Here is a 22121-nt window from a genome sequence, read left to right as displayed (position 1 = left end):
ATGGTCCGTGTATACTGGCATTTGGCTGACTGTAGATGAACCTGCATTTTGCTGGTAGTGTGTGTTGACTTGCGCTTAGCTGGCAGGGTGTGTGGACTAGTACTTGGAGGCAGTGTGCTTGGACTGTCGCTTGGCTATCGGTCTGCATGGATGGACCATGTCTGGCAGTGTGCTTGGACTGTCGCTTGGCTATCGGTCTGCATGGATGGACATGTCTGGCAGTGTGCTTGGACTGTCGCTTGGCTATCGGTCTGCATGGATGGACCATGTCTGGCAGTGTGCTTGGACTGTCGCTTGGCTATCGGTCTGCATGGATGGACCATGTCTGGCAGTGTGCTTGGACTGTCGCTTGGCTATCGGTCTGCATGGATGGACCATGTCTGGCAGTGTGCTTGGACTGTCGCTTGGCTATCGGTCTGCATGGATGGACCATGTCTGGCAGTGTGCTTGGACTGTCGCTTGGCTTTCGGTCTGCATGGATGGACCATGTCTGGCAGTGTGCTTGGACTGTCGCTTGGCTATCGGTCTGCATGGATGGACCATGTCTTGCTGTGTGTATGAGACTTTCGCTTATCTGGCGGTGTGTGTGGGCTGTCGCTTGGGTGGCGATGTGCGTGAATGTTGTGTTGCTGGCAGTGTACATGGATGGTGCTTGGATGGCGGTGTGGCTTGCATGAATCCTCCGCCGGAGACGCCACACAGAACCCACTATCGGATCGCCTGCGGATTTGTCTGCAAAGCATTCACCTGCCAGGACCGGAACCTGAGGCATTTGACTCCGGGCTTTTTTGTGGACAACACCACATGGAATCCAGTATTGGATCGCTTGGTCCTACATTTAAACAGAATTAATGTAGCGGACCCATACCACGAGGCATCAGACACTCACTGATTTCCTAGTGATCGAAATAGAAACACCCAAAGGGATACCTCAGACATCACCCTAAAACCTCTTACATTGGAGCATATTATCAATCTCCTTGACAGAATTAAACATAACTACTCGTCTCATGAAACACTCTAGGCAGAACTCCGTCCACTTGTAAGGGTAACTGGAAAAAGTCATGGCTTCCTGATGAAGGCTCACAGCCGAAACGCGCGTAGTACTCTGTAACCCATAGCCATGTTTTAATATGTACTGAAATGTATTTGAAAAATCCACAGTACTTAATACATGTAGAAAGTTCTTCACATGTAAATTTTCCTTTTTTTCAAAAACTTCTATGATTCAATAAAGAACAAATATTTTTGTACTCAAACTTTGGTTCAGACATAATGCTTGCTGTCTAATGTCAGTCACAGTCCATTATCTTAACCAGTTCCTAATTTTTTCGTATTTCCAATTGCATGAATCCTCCAACATTTTCCTACCCAAAATATCCTGCAACCCTTCAATCTAGCTAAAAAGTCACACTTTCCTCACATTTCTGTGTGGTAAAGTTGTAGGATCACCGTGCCAGCACAAATTTCCCGCCACCCTACGTTCCCCTCAGCCTCCTGATAAAAATTATACCTAACTTGTGTGGGTGCCCAAAACGGACAACATAAATACGTATAAAATGGAAAACTGAGGGGTAACCAAAGAGGGTCCAAGAGGGCCTTTTTTAAATAAAAGTTAGTAAGCTGACTCTGCTTTGGGTACCCACACAAATGAGGTATAATATTTGAATATATACTTTAACTTCGAATGGGTTACATCACATGCCTTTACAACGAGGTTGTTACAACGACTGCGTTGTTACAACACAAACTATTACATTGCAAGTCTTTTCAATGACTTGCTGTAGGGGGCGCCTTGGACTTAGGAATAGTAAATAGTATAAAATACTATTCCTACTCCAGTTTGTGCAGCAGCAGGGAAGGTGTTGGATTCTAAATCCAACACCAGTGCGCCCCCTGCAGCAAGTCGTTGAAACGACTCGCGATGTAATGGTTCGCATTGTAACAACGCGGTCATTGTAACAACCGCGTGGTAAAGGCATGCAATGTAAGGCATGCGTTGTAACAGCTGTTTCCCAACATTTTTATCAGGAGACTGAGGGGAATGCTGGGTGGTGGGAAATTTGTGCCGGTGCAGTGATCTTACAACCTTGGCACACAAGGGATTCTGGGTAACAGAACTTGGCGGGAGCCACACAAGTGCCCCTATTCTGGATTTCCCTGGGTGTCTAGTTTTCAAAAAATGTCCATGTTGCGTTTTGACCCATTTCCTGTCATGGGCACTAGGCCTACTCACACAAGTGAGGTACTGTTTTTATTGGTAGACTTAGGGGAACCGATAATAGTAGAACAAGTGTTTTTCTATGCATTTCTACCTTCCAAATGTAAGACAGTGTGTAAAAAGAAGACATAGCCCAAAAGCACAGCCTCAGGGATCGCCAAAAAGCATATGCTGCTGCAAATGTGCATGGTGTCTAGGGATTCGAGTTGCACGGTCCCCACGATGGCTGCGGGTCTCAGGTTTGCTGAGAGCACTGGCCGGCCTCGGTGAAGCTTAGGAACCAACCTCCTGTGCTGCAAAATCTTCGGAGTCCTTCAGGAGCTGCGTAGATGCAAACTGGTCAGATGCGTGGAGGTGCCTGCCTTGCACCCTTTACACCAAGGGAGATTCTTCAGTTGTCCAGCAAAGCGTAGATAGTCAAAGGATACTTGGTTTCTGTAGCAGAGTTTAGTCCAGGTAATATCTAAAGTCCTGTAGCCAGGGGTTCCTACTTAATACCCAAGGAAGGGATGGGAAAAACTCTGGGGACCCACCTATGGGAGGGTCAGGACAGAGGGGTGGCTACACCCATGTCCTTTGTCCAGTTTCGTGCCAGATAGCTTTTCGTGGCTGATAGCTTCTGCAACCGGTTTGAACTGGACTATGCACAGGGACACCAAATGTGCCCCCAGTGCAGACATCAAGGCTCTCTCAGAGTGCACCCACCCAGCCCCAACACACTGAAGCTTCTTTTGGAGGTGGTCACACCTCCCTGTGACAGGATACCTATTGTCCAGCCTCCCCTGCCGGAGTTTCATCCAGCAGCAGGAGGGCAGAAGCGTGTCTGTGGCTGGCAGCATCCATCTTGTGATGCCAGGGTCGAGAAAGCTGGTATCGGTGCTGTCATCTGTCTCCCTCTAGGAGGGTGGAATCATATCTCCCACACCAGTTACTGGTGTGGAGGTATGTTTCCATGCAGGCGTTTTAAAGTTAGCATTTACTGCGAGGTTATAATGCACTTAAGAGTAAATGGTATGGCTGCATCACAAACAACCACGGAATAGAGGTTCCGAAGGCTGCAGAGGGGCTCTGCTCATGCAGGAGCACCCTCTCACATAAAACCCAGCACCCCGCCTTTAGGATTGATAAGGCCTGCCATAAGGGTGACTGATAGGTTTAAATGTGCAGTGATATGGATAGATATAGGGAACCTATATGTAAGTAAGGGGTGTGTACACCGCCTTCACAGGCTGCCGTAGCAGACCTATTGTGTCATTTTGAATGGTCTCCCAGGGGTGGCATTATACATACTGCAGCCCTTGAGAGGCCCCTGGGGTGCCTATGCGCTGGGTATATAGTATATCATATACTAGGGACTTAAAAGGGTACCCCAGAGTCCAATCTGGAGTGTACCTAAAGTACATGAACAACCAATTTGAAATGAAATGAATTGAAAAGTGAGTCTTATATAGCGCAACTGTCACTCCTAACAGAGTCTCCTGGCGCTGTCAATGACAAGGATCAATTGGGTAGAATAAGACCTAGATTAGGTCTAGGCAGTGGGCATCAGATATTCCAAAGATTGATGTCTTTAATGCCTTTCTAAATTGCTCCTCCTGTTCAATTACTCTAAGTTCCTTTGGCATACAGTTCCAAGCCTTTGCTCCCAGTACGGTGGCTGATCTCCCGTCTCTAGTTACAGTTCCAAGCCTTTGCTCCCAGTACAGTGGCTGATCTCCCGTCTCTAGTTACAGTTCCAAGCCTTTGCTCCCAGTACGGTGGCTGATCTCCCGCCTCTAGTTACAGTTCCAAGCCTTTGCTCCCAGTACGGTGGCTGATCTCCCGCCTCTAGTTACAGTTCCAAGCCTTTGCTCCCAGTACGGTGGCTGATCTCCCATCTCTAGTTACAGTTCCAAGCCTTTGCTCCCAGTACGGTGGCTGATCTCCCGCCTCTAGTTACAGTTCCAAGCCTTTGCTCCCAGTACGGTGGCTGATCTCCCGTCTCTAGTTACAGTTCCAAGCCTTTGCTCCCCGTACGGTGGCTGATCTCCCGCCTCTAGTTACAGTTCCAAGCCTTTGCTCCCAGTACGGTGGCTGATCTCCCGTCTCTAGTTACAGTTCCAAGCCTTTGCTCCCAGTACGGTGGCTGATCTCCCGTCTCTAGTTACAGTTCCAAGCCTTTGCTCCCAGTACGGTGGCTGATCTCCCGCCTCTAGTTACAGTTCCAAGCCTTTGCTCCCAGTACGGTGGCTGATCTCCCGTCTCTAGTTACAGTTCCAAGCCTTTGCTCCCAGTACGGTGGCTGATCTCCCGCCTCTAGTTACAGTTCCAAGCCTTTGCTCCCAGTACGGTGGCTGATCTCCCGTCTCTAGTTACAGTTCCAAGCCTTTGCTCCCAGTACGGTGGCTGATCTCCCGCCTCTAGTTACAGTTCCAGGCCTTTGCTCCCAGTACGGTGGCTGATCTCCCGTCTCTAGTTACAGTTCCAAGCCTTTGCTCCCAGTACAGTGGCTGATCTCCCGTCTCTAGTTACAGTTCCAAGCCTTTGCTCCCAGTACGGTGGCTGATCTCCCGCCTCTAGTTACAGTTCCAAGCCTTTGCTCCCAGTACTCTGGCTGATCTCCCGTCTCTAGTTACAGTTCCAAGCCTTTGCTCCCAGTACGGTGGCTGATCTCCCGTCTCTAGTTACAGTTCCAAGCCTTTGCTCCCAGTACAGTGGCTGATCTCCCGTCTCTAGTTACAGTTCCAAGCCTTTGCTCCCAGTACGGTGGCTGATCTCCCGTCTCTAGTTACAGTTCCAAGCCTTTGCTCCCAGTACGGTGGCTGATCTCCCGTCTCTAGTTACAGTTCCAAGCCTTTGCTCCCAGTACAGTGGCTGATCTCCCGTCTCTAGTTACAGTTCCAAGCCTTTGCTCCCAGTACGGTGGCTGATCTCCCGTCTCTAGTTACTAATTTGAAGGCCGGCACTTTGAGCAAGCTTGCAGCACTAGAACATAGTGTTCTTGCAGTAGTATATGCTTGACTCTTTCTGAAAATATATCGGGCCCAAATAACGGTGTGCTCTAAAAGTCGTCAGTAGTAGTTTGAACAAAATTATTTTTTGAACTGGGAGCCAGTGGAGGGTGTTCAGGGCAGCCGAGGCCGATGCTCTACGCGTAAGCCCTTGGACCAGTCTAGCTGCTGCGTGCTGGACTACCTGTAGTCTCCTCAGGATGGTTTTATTGATTCCTGCGGGGAGGCTATTACAGTGGTCCAGCCGCGATAGTATGAGAGGCACAGTCACTGTTTTCTTAGCGGCCAGCGGGGAGAAAGCAGATAGACTGGGGTCCTGATTAGCAGGATCCCAGTCAAACTAAGTCAAAAACCAGCAAAACACCAGGCAAAAAGTGGGGGTAACCATGTAGTCAGATTCCACCTTCCTATATGGACAACCTTAGAAAGCTTTCTAAGTGGTAGCTGTGGAAAGCAGCCTTCAGGCTTAGTCTAGGAGGAGTGTAAAGCAGCTTGCTTCACCAGTATCTAATCTGGTACTGTAGATTAAGTGAAAAAGAACCACACAGTGTAGTTATAACAAAAATAGTTATTTATTACAGAAACTCCCTAACTCAATGCAATACTCTGACGAAATGCACCAAGACTCGATTCGGGCAGTGTCAATGAGGGATCCTCAGACTAGGTCTGAAAACAGTGCAGGCCTCGAAGACGTTGTAGAACTGTCTTGTATGTTACTGAACCTGTTGGAGTCTGTAGGAGCGTAGAATCAGCGATGAGGTCAGCTGTGTTGCGGTGCCTGCAGACACAGGGGAGTGATTCCTTCACTCCAAGGGAGATTCCTTCGGATGTCTTTGGATGGCCACCGGCCCAGGGTGGAACCTGTATGGAGCACGGACACTGATGGTGCAGCGACTCGCAGAACGAAGAGGTCCTGAGCAGACAAAGTCTTCTCTGTTCCTGAAATGAAGTTTGAGCGGTCAGTCTGACTCGGTCTCGATGTCCAGATGATTTGAACAGGACGCGGAGTTATATCTGACTCAAATCCCATGACGAATCTAGGGACCCGTCCACAGGTAAGTCATTAAGTACCTGAAAGTGAGGGTTGGGAGGATTTAGGGGTCCCTCTCGGAGGAGGGGTTGGACAGTGGGGTTGATACTGCCATGTCGTTTGTCCAGGTTTGCGCCAGTGCTGGAACTAACGGCTCCCTGAGCTGGTTTGAACTGGAGTATGAAAGGAGGGCACTAAATGTGCCCTTCCAGCAGCCTATGTGGTGCTGGCAGGAGCCCCCACCCCTACCTAATACATTAAATCTTGTCTGGGAGATGGTCCCTGTGACAGGAAACCGATTGTCCTACCTTCCCCTGCTCGGGCTTGGCCCAGCAGCAGGAGGGCAGAATATTGTCTGTGGTAGGCAGCAGGCCTAGGTTGCTGTCAGGCTCTGTAAGATCGGTCCCGAGAGCATGGAATACACCCCAGAGGAGCCCTGCCATGGATGGAATCATACCTACAACACCAGGTACGGTGTTGGGGTATGATGCCAGCATGTCTGATACCAAACACACACAGATTCTTTCCAGCGAGTTTAGAGATGGTCTCGCTATATCATAATGGCTGATTTACGTACAATACCTAGAGAATGGACTCCGGGGTATGTAGGGGTTGTCTGCTCATGCAGGGCCACCCTCACACTCGGAACCAAGCACCCAGCGTTTGGGACTGAAAGGCCTGCTAAAGGGGTGACAAATAGGTTTCAAGTGCAGGGATGTTGGATATAAGGAGACATATCTTTTGTGAGAGGTGCAAGCACCAACTCACACAGGCTGCAATGGCAGGCCTGTGGTCAGAGTTTGGAGGGTCCCTTATGGGTGACATAACACATGGTGCAGCCCATGGTGGTCCGCTGGAGTACCTAGGCCCTAGGTACCTAGTACCATATACTAGGGACTTACTGGAGTACACCAGCAGCCAATTAGGAATGTACCAAGGTACTCACCATACCCAATTTAGGAAGGAGCACAGTGACTGGGGTCCTGATTAGCAGGATCTCAGTCAGGCTGGTCAGGAAAATAGCATGAAACCAGGAAAAAGTGGGGGTAGCCATGAAAGCAGATCCTTCTTTCCCACACCCCCTGTCCACTCTCCCCACTCCTCTAGGGAGTAGCATGTGTAGTGTGTTGGCCCCTGCTCGTGCACTGTGCAGGGGAGTATGCAGCCGCCTCTTAGTGTCCGGCACATAGGCCGATTTCCAAGACGTTGCTATTCGTCACTTGAAAAGTACGTATGCAAGGTCTATGAACCTGTGTAAGTGTTTGCCCCCCTTTGCTTTAGGGTGAAGGCCTAGCAGGCAGGATTCAGGGGTAGTTGACAGTATATGGTCTGCAAGTTCAGCTGTGGTAGCTGAAACCTCGAGCCATGACACCTGTAGTGGTGGGCACTCCCACACCATATGTTAGAAGCTGGCATCAGCCAGTTTACAGCGCGGGCACTCTGGTGTCGAATCAGGAAACGCGCTCTTGATACGGTGAGGGGAGAGTTAACTGTAATGTGTGTAGTTAGATTGTGTGAATTGGAATCGAGAGTTCCAGGACAACATGTTTTAGCGCCTGCATGCATGACTTGAGCGGTTGCGGGAGAACAGCGTTCCATCTATCCAATGCCGTCCCCGAGTGCAGCTGGTGAAAGGTTAATGGTCGGCATTTAACACACCTTCCTGTTGCCCTGTTCTTCAAACAATCATTAAAGATTGGCTTAAGTGAGGTGCTCAGTGCTGTGTTATTAGAAGCCATTGTCCTACTACCCAGTTCTTTATCTGAGAATACTACTGAGCTATACATTTTTTATTTCTGTCTGACCTGGGCCTGCACCCGCTCTACATTTCATAGAGGAAAAGCACCTTTTTCAAAGGAAGAACACTTTGGTGACAGCAAACTGTCAACGCAGCTGAGATAGTAAAGACCCTTGTGGCATGCAGTACACTTTGGATCATTTGCTGATGGATTTTACACTGTGAACTGTGTGTGAATTAATTGTATTTTACATTGTTGAGCTGTGCCTATGGCATTTTGAGTGTATTTGAAAAGCAATGCTAAGCATCTGGCCCTTTGTAAAAGCTGTGTAGGGACTGTGTCATTGCCGGGCTGTTGTGTGAGTCGCAGAAGGCCCTTTATCTTTATCTTATGTGCAGCGTGCGCTGTTCTGGTGCATTCTCCATCTTGTGGAAAGACTGAGCGCACCTCAGTATTGTTCCATTAAATGTGGCCATAGTGGTTTGTACGGGTGATGATGAAAAGCATGAGTAGGAGGAGAGACCCATGAAAAGTCATGGGAATTATATGGTTGGAAAATGTTGTTCGCAGGTTTTGTGCTGGAAATGGAATGTTGAAAGCAGGTCTATGCAAGTGAGGTGCAGGTGAATACATTTGAGAACAGGCCCTACCTTGTATGGAGGGCAGCAGAGGTGGAGGAGATACGAACAGAGCAGTTTGACATAAGAGATGTTTTAAGAGAGTGTTTGGGGTGCTGGGTATGTCCAGGGGTGAAGGGTGCTAACAGGCTTGGCTTTGGCGCACCATCTGTGCTCTTGCTACGCAGATGCACCACAGCTGTCAACTAGTGAGCCGCCAGGCTAGTGTGCTATCTCAAGCTCTAAAGTTAGAGGTGAGACAACTAAACAGCAGACCAGCCCAGCTCAATCTCCTAGTCCAGCCAGGAAACTCCCATCTCGGCGGATAATACTGACAAATGTAAAAAATATTTGAGAGGATGGGCGTGGCCAAGATGGTGACCTGAGAGGACGTAGGACCTCGAGGCTCCTCTCACCAAACACCTCTCCGGGCCAATTTTGAGCATAATATCCCTGGTTGTCCCTCAGATTTTGGTGGAGAGAGATACAGAGCTGAGGAGTCTACCTGGAATGCACTTTTGAGAAGCTCGGCACTCCCGAATGACCCTGTAGCAACTTGCAGCTCGAGGCTGCGAAATGGCACCCGGGCCGCTCGGTCACTGCGAAGGACTCCGCAAGGCTAAGCAGCAGGAGGTCTCAGCATTTACTGTGCCCCGTTCATCACCGCCCTCCGGCCTCACCACGCTGCGGGGGAGTGGTGGCGGCTGTGTGGCGGCGAGACCGGGGGCCCAGGTGGAGCACCGGCAGCACTGCGGGGCGCATCGCTGCATGACGGGAGCGTGAAAATTGAGGCCGTGGATCCTGGGTCTATGGAGCTGTGACCGGATGCCGCTCTCATTGGTGCCGCTTTGAGGGGTCCGGCGCCGGTCCCCGGGGGAATACCCCGGAGCTGAAGCAACGCGGAGGTGGACCCGACCCCCAGCGGAGCAGTATACAGGTACCGCTAAGTATCTGCAGCGGAGGGGGGGCAGGAACAAGCAGCAGCAAGACAGCGTAGTGCGACCCCTGCTATTCCTTCAAGGGCGCCCGGGAAGCGGAGAGAGGGAGGCCCATTGCCCTTCACTTCGAAGCACAGCAGTGAGGCCTCTGGGAGAGCGGTGTCTGAGTGTGACTTGGCAGCAGGGCCTTCACCTTTCCTTGCATACGCACTTGGCAACGGACACACCGGGGCTCCGATAGGCGCTGCTAAGAGTAGAAGCGAAGCACTGAACCTGACACTCCCAGCAGGGCAGGGCACACGGTCGGCCCAACACGTGGATGCCGGCTGAGCGTGCATGGGACTAAATCACCTAACAGGTGCCCATACGGAGGAGAGCGGGTGCCCCCACTTACTTCAGGAGTAAAGAAAGAGGTAGATCTGCGGCCCACTCAATAGTGGCTGGGGGTGCGGTTGGCCGGTCCTGTTTCTCAGAGAGCAAGCGGGACCTGGCAACAGAAGACAGTGGCCCTCGTGGGTAGGCCTTGACACCAGCACACTTGCGGCCTGAGCCCGAAACACACACAGTGCCCTGCACTACACCAGTCAGGAGGAGCCTGGTTTCGCGGCTGGGGCCACATATAGACCCACACCCACTCAATCAACATTCAAAATCAGCGAGAAGGACAAACCGGCGCTCCCACACAAGGCTCCCCGGCCAGCATGCCAGCCCCTAGCAACCAGGTCACACGGTGAGGGCCCCGTACGGCCTAAGCAAATTGGGGGAGAAGAGCTTCAGAGGACAACGCCATATCACGGCCAACACGAGAACGAAGAGAGAACGCACGCTTACTGACATGCTTGTTAAGGGCCCCCCTATGGATGACAGAGGGCCTCCCTCCCCTACAACATCAAAGCATCAAATGGAACAGGGGGACGAGGAGGTGCTTATCACCAGGTCTTTCTTGAAACCCTATTCAACTCCCTGCTTGAGTATTTCCACACGCTCAAACAAGAGGTGGCGGGGAGGTGAGGGAGATACGCTGCGATGTGGACGGCTTAGGCGAGCAAGTGGCGTCCCTCGAAGACTCAGACCAGAAGCGAGGAAGTCGAACTCCTCCAACAAGAACTTCTCCACCTTAGAAATCAACTAGTGGACTTACAGGCACACGCAGAGGACTTAGAAAATAGGTCCAGACGCAGTAATATCCGAGTCAGAGGAGTTCCATCCAAAGAAGAAGGAGCAGATATCACCAAGTATTTTCAGGGACTTTTCCGGGAGATACTAGAGGAACCCAAAAACTTTGCAATTCGTATTGACCGGGTACACAGAGTAGGTCTGGCGAGGCGCACGCCTTCTCCCCCCGGATATCCTGGCCTTCCTGCCAGACTTTCCACTGAAAGAGAGGATCTTTCGAGAGGCGCATCTGAAGCAACCTCTTCAATATCAGGGGCACTCGGTGGCACTGTTCCAAGATTGGCCGACCATCACGCTCCAAAAAAGTTTGAGCGTTCAGAGTTGTCACGACGTTCCTGAGGGACAAGGGGATACCGTACTCCTGGGGTCACCCTTTCCGCCTGATTTTCAAATGGAATGGAACCTTGCAACAGCTGAGATCCCTTCAGGAAACCTGTGCTCTACTGGATCTCGAACACAACAAGATGAATACCTCCCCAGAACACTCCCAGAAACCCTCGAGAGGAGGGTGGCAACGAGTTGGCCACAGACGCTCCCCTTCGAAGAACTGAAACCAGGCCAAGCCACAATGTCACAGGAATGGGCTTCGGCCCTGAATGCGGTGACAAGAGACACATCATCTACTGCATGATCTGTTTGCGAGATGGGGACTCAATTGCATTACTACAAAGCTGGTCTGGGGGAATGTGGGGGGTCGGGGGGATCACCGAGGCTACACGCTCATCCAGGTAACTTTACCGCAGGCCTGTGACACGAGTATACAGGCTTGGGTCTATGGTAACTTATTGGGGTTTTCTTGTTGGGGTTAGGACGGGGGGAGGAGCGGACTGGGTCAGGGGTTTAGTAAATGTTGGGGTGAGGGCGGGGTACTCGGGGAACCCGGGGGTCCGGGATGGGTTTGGGGAAATGGGAGGGGGGAGGGAACCAGTGTGCCGTGGGGGAAATGAGCTTGATTGAGATATTACGTAGGGGTCGTCCCCCCTAGAATCAAGCTATCTCCTGCTCAACATGCAAAATGACAGAGGCCACCCTAAAAGTTATCACCCTAAATGTGAAAGGGCTGAATAATCCCATTAAAAGACGGGGTGAGAAGCTAAGAGATGATGAGCAGATAGCTGAGAGAATATTACGCATCCTTATACAGCGCAGATCCTTTTCTTGACAAAAATGGAGAGGCCTTCCTGTGTGAAGCGGCGATAACTGCTATTAATGCAGAAGGCGCAGCCTCGCTTGACGCACCTATCAGAATAGAAGAGGTGATCAGCTCAATATCCCGCCTCAAACCCCTGATATCACCCGGGCCAAACGGCTTCTCCTCTGGTTTTTACAAAGCTATCTGTCCATTCATAGCACCGCTTCTTACCAGACTTTTCAACTCATTCCAGGGGCTGGCTCGATCCCCACTGACATATTAGAGGCCGATATCATTGTACTGCCTAAACCGGCTAAGTATGCTACTCAATGCGCTGCCTATAGACCGATCTCCCTATTCAACCTCAACCTCAAAATCTTCATTGGGGTGCAAGCTTCCAGGCTTGGACCACGACTCCCTGGCATCATAGAGCTGGACCAATCCCCGGCAGACAATGCAGTGATAATACTAAACGCATCCTTCACTTAATAGACAAAGCCCTTTATGTGCAGTCAGACTCCATGCTCCTGTCTATAGACGCCGAAAAGGCGTTTGACAGAGTGGACTGTTTTTTTTTTAAAGAAGACCTTGGTGCACTTCGGCATCGGGGAACGCTTTAGATTGCCAGCTGCTACAATAAACTGCGAGCAAGTATCCGTGTCAACGGCCTGGGCTCAAAACTAACCATGGGCGTAGTTTGCGTAGCAGCACTACACGTAGCTGCACGTAGTATACTTTGAACTACACGTACTCACGTAGAACTGCATAGCGTAGCTGATGGCACTGTACTTGTGTACTTGTCTGCTCTGTGAAATAATTGCAAATGACAGCTTGCACAGTGGGTACCCGTTATCATAAAATAAGTATCTCTATCTTTATATGCTACAAAGCACATAGTACTTTCACAAAAGTGAAACTAGAAAATTAGCAAGCAGTGGGAGATGTGATGATATCGGGATCCTCCCTAACCTCGGGAGAGAACCAAGCAGATGCCTTGAAAACAAAAAGCACATCTTGTTGAACGATTTTGGTGGTGGTCCTATCCTCTTAGGACCACCCCAAGCACAGTTATTATGGGCAAGTGAATATTATAGTATCCAATATCAAAATAATTCTACAAAGAGCTGCAGTTCAACTGGTGGGTACTAGATGTCCCTCACGAGTCAATTGCAAATGCTTGATGAAAGGGTTTCAATGATTTTGCATTTGACTTGTGAGGGACATCTAGTAAAAAGTAGTGGAACTGCAGCTTGATATAAGAATAATTTCAATGCATTTTCATTTGACTCATGAGGGACATCTAGTAACGACCAGTTGAACTGGATATTTTGCAAGTAAAATTGCTTTATCAAAGCATCTGAGGATGTTTGTTGATTTAACAGCTATGCTATTTGATGAAGCACCGTTTTTGTACTGTACATCGTGCAATTTGCAGAGTGCGAATCAGCACAGACTATGTATGCTCCGTTAGCGTAGCGTAGTACTACGCCCAGGGTTACTCAAAACCCTTTGACATCCAGCGAGGCACAAGACAGGGGTGCCCGCTTTCACCCCTCCTCTTTGCGCTCTATGTAGAACCCCTAGCGCAGAGACTTCGGGACAACCCGGACATCCTTGGCATTACCTTGGGGGGGGGAACCCCACCCAATGAGCTTATATGCCGATGATATCTTGGTTGCCCTAAACAATCCCACGCAGTCAGTGCCTGCCTTCCTGGAAGAGGTAGAGGCCTTTGGGAGGGTGTCGGGCCTCAAAATGAACAGGGGGAAATCAATGATCCTACCATTAGGCAGCCATTCACATATCACTCATGAAGCGCCTCCGATCTACGGGGGCCTGCAGGTCCAGACGGAGCTCCCATACCTGAGGATCGTCCTCACCCCCCTCCACAGAGCAAACAGTCACCCTGAACTACACAAACATCACCTCCCAAATCCAAGGGAACCTCAGGAGATGGCAGAAACAGCCTCTATCACTACTGGGGCGCATCGCTGGGGTGAAAATGTCCACACTCCCCAAACTTTTATATATTTTTCAGACCATTCCGGTGATTCCCCCCGTGGGCACCATTAAGAGACTGCAAGATGCGTGCAGCACTTTATATGGGCCGGGAAAAAGCCAAGGATGTGAAGAAGCTTGTCCTATCAGGCACCGGATGGGGGGGTCTGGGGATCCCCAACCTACAGCAATATTTCCAAGCAGAACAATTGAGATATTTAATGGAGTGGTACAGGCCAGAGTCAGAGAAGACAGGGCGATGGCGCAAACCTAGCTTTGGAAGATACCTTTCTTGAAACGCGCTAATAGACCTACATACCTTGAGAAATCCTCCGTAACACGCACAGTGCTACCTGTGTGGGACTCAGTGGCAGCTAAAATAGGGCTCACTACTTTCCCATCACCACTTACACCACTGTTCGATAATCCCGACTTCACCCCGGGGATAGACGCGAACACGTTCCAGCAGTGGCGAAGGTCAGACTGCAGATCTGCGGGTCATCTTTTTGACCTCGAGGGGTTCATTCAGTTCACAGAGCTACCATAGCTTTACAACATCACCGCCCCCCAACAATTTCAATACTTTCAAATCCGACATTGGCTAACACAACTCGAAATACGCCCCTTAGTCGGTAGGACAATGAAGACATTTGAAAAATGGATAGTTACCAAAGAGTCAGACCGCGAACTTATCACAGAATTATACAAGATGACCTGCCTGCCCCCAGATGTGCATCGATCAGCCAGCCAGCGGCGTTGGGGGGAACCCTCACAAACAAGGAATGGCAGACTATATATTATAGGGCCCACCATACAGCCAGGAATGCAGCCAGTAGGGAATCAGCGGTGAAACTTGTGACATACTGGTGCCTGACTCCGATAAGTTTACATAGAGGTAACCCTAATCGTAGCCCGACTTGCTGGAGAGGGTGTGACGAAGAAAGCACATTAACACCTCTTCTTTGGGATTGCAGAGAGGTCACAGCCTACAGGACAGCTGTCCTTAATGATATTGTCAGTCACTTCAATACCGAAATTCCCTGATTCTCCACCTACACACTACTGGGGCTTCCTAACGCACTCACATTCCCACTGAAATCAACCAGAGGACGACAAATGGGTCTGGTCATGAGCGCGGCTGTTCAGCACATCTTATCTCTCTCGGGTACACGCACTCGGCCCACTCACACAGGTTGGCTACATAAACTATGGTACACGCTGGGTATGGAACGCATCAAAGCCACTCTTACGCAATCCACAGCATCCTTTCATATGGTTTGGCAACAGAATTTAAGGAAATAACCTGCCCAATGTATCTCTACCTCTTGCAACTTACTGATGCACAGCCTCCTAAGGCCAATTCTGGAACATAGACACCTAGCTGCTCTCACACGCAACGACACATGGAGGCAAAGGCATGGCACACTGGTTGGGGTGGGGGTAGTGTGGGGGTAGTTTCAAGGGGGGGAGGGTTTTGTTCTTGTTGGGTGTTCTTGGGGTAGGGATGAGACAGGAGCCTCGACACAGACAGCACCCAAGGATACTTCGTATATGAACGAACTTATGCGGAACTGCGTTATCATGTAGGGGACGAGCGGGTACCAAGACTCCTCTTCACTGTATTTCTTGGGGCATATATGATAACTGTATTGTACTTGCCTTATGCTAAAATCAATAAAACAAAGTTAAATAAAAAAAATATTTGAGACAAGTAAAACCACAAAGTAAATACAATAATTAAACTGCTGCTCTACTGCATATTGTGGGTGTAGTGAATGAAGACAGGCACCTCTGTGAACAGTAATATTTGATTTATGGCACAACATACTGATGTCCACCCTTCTGTCTTGAGTCTTCCTGATTCATCTCTTACTCAAAGAGTTGTACTTGTTTTAACAAAACCTTGACCATATGCACCTACCTAAAACTGTAACTAGTGTATGAGTGCTATGCGAGCGCCCTTTTTTTATTTACTAAGTTACTCATGAAAACCTTTGCTGAAAAAATTAAGATGTGGCATATTCAAAGCAACGTTTATTTAAATTTCTGTGTATGGTTACATATGCCATCATAAGTTTTAAAAATGGTAATGAAGAGATGTTCATACAATCAATTACAAATTGTGTATGCACATTCCGTTATGTTTCCCTTTAAGTAATTTTAAATCTCTTTACATCCAACAGAAAACAATCGTTGATTGTACAAAATGTTTCAAAATAAGGAAGATAACACTGTAAATCTTCAAAATCAAAGTCCAAAATATTGAGTTCCAGTATTGAGGAAAACGTAAGTGCCGTCAGGGCCAGCCGGACCTGAACATAAACTGGGACATCCTGGAAGAAGGGACAAGGGTCATGAGAAATTCAGTGATTCTACAAGTCTCAGCTGTGCACCTCCGTGCCTCAAAACGAAGAAATTACCTCTAGAAAATTAAGACAACACTGATAAACCTCCTCTTGTGTAAACATGTCCAATAACAGCTTTGATCACGAGGTTGGTATGTGGTGGTTACAGCAGTGCTCTGCTTCCTAAAATACTAATGACCACCATTCAGTGCTAGAGGTGCATTGTAAAGTGTTTCAGACCAATCCACAGCAACCAGTGAAAAGCGCAACAGAGTGGAGTCAGACAACTGAAGGTTAAAAGAAATAAGGGTTCTGTTTTCTAAAATACAGAGTACTGTCCTAGTGTGCACCGACCAGAAGGACGATGGATCTTTACCCGCAAGCATGCAGAACCATTATCCAGTCTAAAGACACAATTGCCCACGAAGAAGCCTTACACACGTTATGAGATTGGGAAGTAGTTGTTGATCATTACACTTTATTCTTTAATCTGAAAGCAAAATACGACACATACATGCAAGAATAACACAAGTGCTTTATCAGTCATGATGGCCCTTCCGGAAATACAGTCAATGGATGTAAACAAGTATATACCAGACCCAGAGACGCTAACCAAGAGAGAAGTCTCAGACACATGCAGTGAGGGCTTTAGTTTGTCTTCAATATTAAAACACCATCAGCAAACACACACAGCGAAAAAGCAATTCAAATGCACTGAATGTGTAAAGAGCTTTATTCAGCTATCAGGCCTACAAAGACATCAACGAACACACACAGGGGAAAAACCATATCATTGCACTAAATGTGGAAGTAGTTTTATTGATTCGTCAAAATTAAAGAATCATCTGCGAACACACACAGGGGAAAAACCATTCAAGTGCAGTGAATGTCTGAAGAGCTTTTTTCAATTAACAGACCTAAAATACCATCAGAGAACACACACTGGAGAAAAACCATATCATTGCAGTGAATGTGTGAAGATGTTTAATCGATTATCCCACCTAAAACAGCATCAAGGAACACACACAGGGGAAAAACCATTCCAGTGCAGTGAATGTGGAAGTAGTTTTAGGACTTCATCAACATTAAGGATTCATCAGCGAGCTCACACAGGGGAAAAACCATTCAAGTGCAGTGAATGTGTGAAGAGGTTTAGTGAATCTAAAGCATTAAGGATTCATCAGAGAACACACACTGGAGAAAAACCATATCATTGCAGTGAATGTGTGCAAAGGTTTAGTCGATTATCCAACCTAAAACGGCATCAGAGAACGCACACTGGGGAAAAACCATTCCAGTGCAGTGAATGTGGAAGTAGTTTTAGTGACTCATCAACATTAAAGGTTCATCAACGAACACATACAGGGGAAAAACCATTCAAGTGCAGTGAATGTGGGAAGAGCTTTATATATGTATCAGGACTAAAACGACATCAGAGAACACACACACAGGAAAAATCATTCAAGTGCAGTGAATGTGGAAGTAGTTTTATTGAATCTTCAACATTAAGGATTCATCAGCGAACACACACTGGAGAAAAACCATATAATTGCAGTGAATGTGTGAAGATGTTTAGTCGATTATCAAGCCTAAAACAGCACCAGAGAACACACACTGGAAAAAAAATATCATTTCAGTGAATGTTTGAAGAAGCTCAGTTGATTATCACACCTAAAACAGCATCAGATAACACACACTAGGGAAAACCCGTATCATTTCAGTGAGTGGGGAAGTAGTTTTAGTGAATCGTCAACATTAAGGAAACATCTGTGAATACAAGCTGGAAAAACCATTCAAATTCAATGAATGTGAGAAGAGATATACGGTATTAGAAAACACACACGAACAATCATTCAAGTGCAGTGAATGTTGACGTAGGTTTTGTGAATCTTCAACATTAAGGATTGATCAGCGAACCAACACACAGGGAAAAAGCTGTATCATTGCAGTAAATGTGTGAAGATCTTTTGTTAACTTTCAAACCTACAAACACGTCAGCCTCTCTTCAAAAGAGTGCAGGATCAATAATGACAGTCGCAGAGCTGCAGCTGTCTTATAGCCAGGCCGAGTACTTCACTTCAGAAGAGTGCAGGATCAATAATGAAGGTCACAGAACTGCTGCTGTTTTATAGCCAGGCCGAGCACACTTCGGAGGAGTGCAGGATCAATAATGAAGGTCCCAGAGCTGCAGCTGTGAGATAGCCAGGCCACGTACCTCACTTCAGAAGAGTGCAAGATCAATAAAGAAGGTCACGGAGCTGTAGCTGTGAGATAGCCAGGCCGAGCACCAGGCTTCACTTCAGAAGAGTGGTGGATCAATAATGAAGGTCACGGAGCTGCAGCTGTGTGATAGCCAGGCCAAGCACACGTTGTCTGTTCAGCAGATACGGATTAATAATGAAACTCCCCAACCCGCATGCTGGGTGATAGCGAGGGTGAGCACACAGCTTCTCTTCAGGAGAGTGAGGAATCATTTATAAATGTCACTGAGCCGCATGTTGTGTGATCGTTAGGCAAAATCACCATTTTGCATTCTTGGATGACAATTTTTTGGTGGCGTGATTAACCATGGAATCTTTGTAGTCAGTTTGTGTATCTTTGAATGTTTAATCAAAACATGTAATCAGTTTTAGATATAGGATGTATATTATCCTTGTGATCCACCAGTTCCTTGTTTTCTACCAGTGTTTATGAATAGATTCATTGATGTTAAAATTCATTTCAGTTGTTTACTTCTTCTGTACTATTGCTGTAGCAATTTCGTGAGATATTAATTAGTTCCTAAATAAATCTTGATTGATTAATTCACTCTCATGCTGTCAGATCTTATTATGTGATATTTTTTTTAGGATCTGAGAATGCTTGAAATGTATGTCTAGGGCAGGTGGCCTCAGACTGGGGAAGGGCTCTCGTAAGGGGGCCTGAGATGATCCCAGGTGGGGCGCCAGGCTCTGGTCAAAAGAAGCATTATGCTGATAATGGTGCTTTGTTTTAAGCTTAAAATAATGAGCGGCAGTCAGCTGCTCTCCAATGGGCCATGTCTAACATGTTTTGACGTTTATATACTTATATACTAGCTAGGAGTATGTGTTAAAAGGGACGGGACTCCAAATGTTTTTCAAAACCCCCACATCAAATGAACACACTCTGGGTACTTGTACCCATTATTAGAACAATGGAATGTTGAAAGCTCCATTGAAGCAGCTCCGGGCTTGTAATGGCTGGTATAAGTCCGGACTCCAACATTCCAATGTTTGTCTTCATATTTTTCTCTTTTTAATTTAGAACTTTCTACCCTTATGGGTGGAATGTTCTAATAGCCTTATAGCCCTTCTGCCACAGGATATACCGGTTGTTAAGGGCCCTGAACCCGTTATAGTCCCGAGATGCAGGCCTTCGTCAGCGGGCCATAAGGCTATATTAAAGCCTGCCTGACCAGAATAGTATGTTTGATTGCATTCTTAAAACAGTACTTAACTGCAATGTTTAAATAAGTCTAGACATATTTAAACATTGCCAATTAAGTAGAATATTTGTCAAAAATTCTGAGGGGAGCCCGGCAATCGCTGTGGGGTTGGGGGGGTTGCATTAAGACATTTTAAGACCCCTGGTCTAGGGTGTTCCTCCTCAGAGAAGTATGAGGGGCCTGATGTAACACTGTTTGTTGGTTAGTCAAATCTTAAAGGGGAGGGCACAGAGACTCAAAGCCGATGGATTCCAATGTCAGACCTGTTAATCACCACCTAATCATCCTCACAATTACAATAAGAGACTGGATCAGGCCCCCCTTCTCATGTCCAGATGGGCTGCCAGCTGGGTATATTCAGCACAGGTTTGGAAATTAAGGTTGAGATGTAAAACATAAAAGTAATAGAAACATGTATGCTTTACAAAGGAACAGTGATGGTGATGCCAAGTGACACCGTTAGTACTGCTAGCAAGAGTGTCTACATTTATCTGCTAACAGCACCGCTCCTTGGAAAAGGTCAGCCGTTCCTCATCATACCTGCAAACCCACCCTATTCTAGACCCTCTCCAGCAGCACCTGTTGGCGGCTGGCGAGTGAACAATAAACTCTCTCTCATAAACCCACGTTTAGCAGACATGGGGGTGAACACTTCAGGCGAAAACAACAAAACTAAGGTTGCTGATCGACCTAATCACAGGACCAGAGTGTTTGGTCCTAGAGATCCACAAGGACTAGTTTGGTCCCGTGTGGGGCTGAAACGTAACCGGTTCCTTGCAGAAATGCTGAGTGTTGACAGGGGACAGGCAGCCCTTGTTCTGGAAGAGCATGGGCGTTCAGTGCTTATGACCAGGGGTTGTTCAGACCCTTAAAATAATTTATAGACAGTACATACACCACTAGTACAGCGGCTGATGTCAATCTCTTGAAGGGGGAAGAGTCGCGCTCCTTAAACAGCTACAGTTTGAGCTGACCCTAGGAAATCACCCAAACTTCACGCAACTTGGTCTCCACTGGTTCTTTTGGTAGGGCACTGCCAGAAACTTCTTTAGGCTTACTTCGTAGTGGGTTTGAAACTCTGTGACTTGGATTACAGTCCGTCTTTGTGTAAGTAGCCCTAAAGTTGTAGGGTGCATCATAGGGTTACCATTAGAGCTGGAATAGGACTGTCCCCTGCAATTTTTTCAGAGTTTCAATAAGCTCGCACTCGACCAGAAGTTATCGGGGATCATAGTGCTTTATATGAGCCCCAGTTGCGTTACAGATGGACACAATCATTTTTTTAGGCACTGGGATATTGAATGATTTGTCCAGAATCACAGGATGTCTCACGTGACAGATTGGAGTGCCATGCCTGAATGTAGCTAAACCAGAACCCCTAAATGTGCGCTGCCAGCTTTGCTCAGTTTGACTTCTAATTATTATAGCAGCGCTCCAGCACTTGACAGCTCAGGAAGCCATAAAAGTGTGTGCCTTTGCATTTCAGTACGGTGATGCGGACCGCCACATTGAAGTGTGTTAGTCTAACCCCTGATGCATGGTACTTGGCAGGCCTGCTCCACTCAACGCAGGCAACCTTGCACTATGGTGCAAGGCTGCCTGCATTGGCGCTAGGCAGCTAATTTTAGCACCAGCACAGGGTGAAATGCAGGGCTGCACCATATTCTTGTAAATATGGTGTAGTCCGGCATTTCAGAAGTGGAGAGCGTGACGTTAAGCCAAGGAGGCCAACGCCGTGCTCCACCACTTTCCTTGTAAATATGCCCCTTAATGTCAACTGCCTGACCTATTTTATCAAGAGACAGAAAATCCTCTTATTTCAGAAGATGCACCGCCTTGATGTAGCATTGCTCCCGGACACACACCTGTCACCTATTGAACATGATGAACTCAGAAGGGATTGGATGAGTACGGTACTACTAGATTACCCTTACACACCCACCTACTCCTTTGGAACATATGGAGAGTGGGTTGGACATCTGTTCTCACAATTCCTTGGGGGTGTGCATACTGCAGACATGGCAGGACCCCCTGGGCAGATATATATTTGACAAGGTTCAGATTCTCAATGAGTCCTTGTGTGTGGGCTCTATCTATGCCCCGGCGGCTGACCAAACTCCGGCTCTCCTTTGGGGCAGCCGGGGTATTCATGAGGGGGGTGCTGGAATATGGCACCTTGACAAGTCCAGAAACCAAACGACCAGGCAGCCCCGAGACAGGTTCATCCTCTCTGACATTATTGATGATCATGCCTTGATGGATCCATGGTGATTGATATCTGAGCCAGTACTTTTTTTTTAGAGTTTTATATAGAACTTGACTTGACTTGCGTTACATTAGGACACATTCATTTTTGTTAGGTACGGCCCAGAATTATAGGATGTTCAGAGTCATTGCCGAGACTCGAACCCAGTTCCCTAGGTTCGAGGTCGACCGCCCTAGCCGTTAGGCCAACTCCTCTACCCTAAC

General features: G+C 47.8%; 1 protein-coding gene across 2 annotated transcripts in view; it reads left to right on the top strand.

Moving 5' to 3' along the window:
• Positions 1-18987, top strand: part of LOC147737348 (uncharacterized) — a 935485-nt gene extending 916498 nt beyond the window's left edge. The window contains exons 3-4 of one of the 2 annotated variants that reach the window (XR_015296583.1): positions 16025-18362; positions 18436-18987. Coding sequence is in view for 1 of the 2 variants with exons in the window: in XM_086925723.1 (XP_086781849.1) it covers positions 16732-17826 (1095 nt within the window). In the remaining variant the exon portion in view is untranslated. Of the gene's footprint in view, positions 1-16024 lie in introns of those variants that run through there. The other variant, XM_086925723.1, reaches the window with a different exon arrangement.
• Positions 18988-22121: the final 3134 nt, after the last annotated feature.

Source organism: Lissotriton vulgaris, chromosome 1_1 (genome assembly GCF_964263255.1).
Source record: "Lissotriton vulgaris chromosome 1_1, aLisVul1.2, whole genome shotgun sequence".
Lineage (NCBI taxonomy): Eukaryota > Metazoa > Chordata > Amphibia > Caudata > Salamandridae > Lissotriton > Lissotriton vulgaris.
The sequence above is the reverse complement of the archived record's forward strand: the minus strand, read 5'-3'. Positions and strand labels throughout refer to the sequence as shown.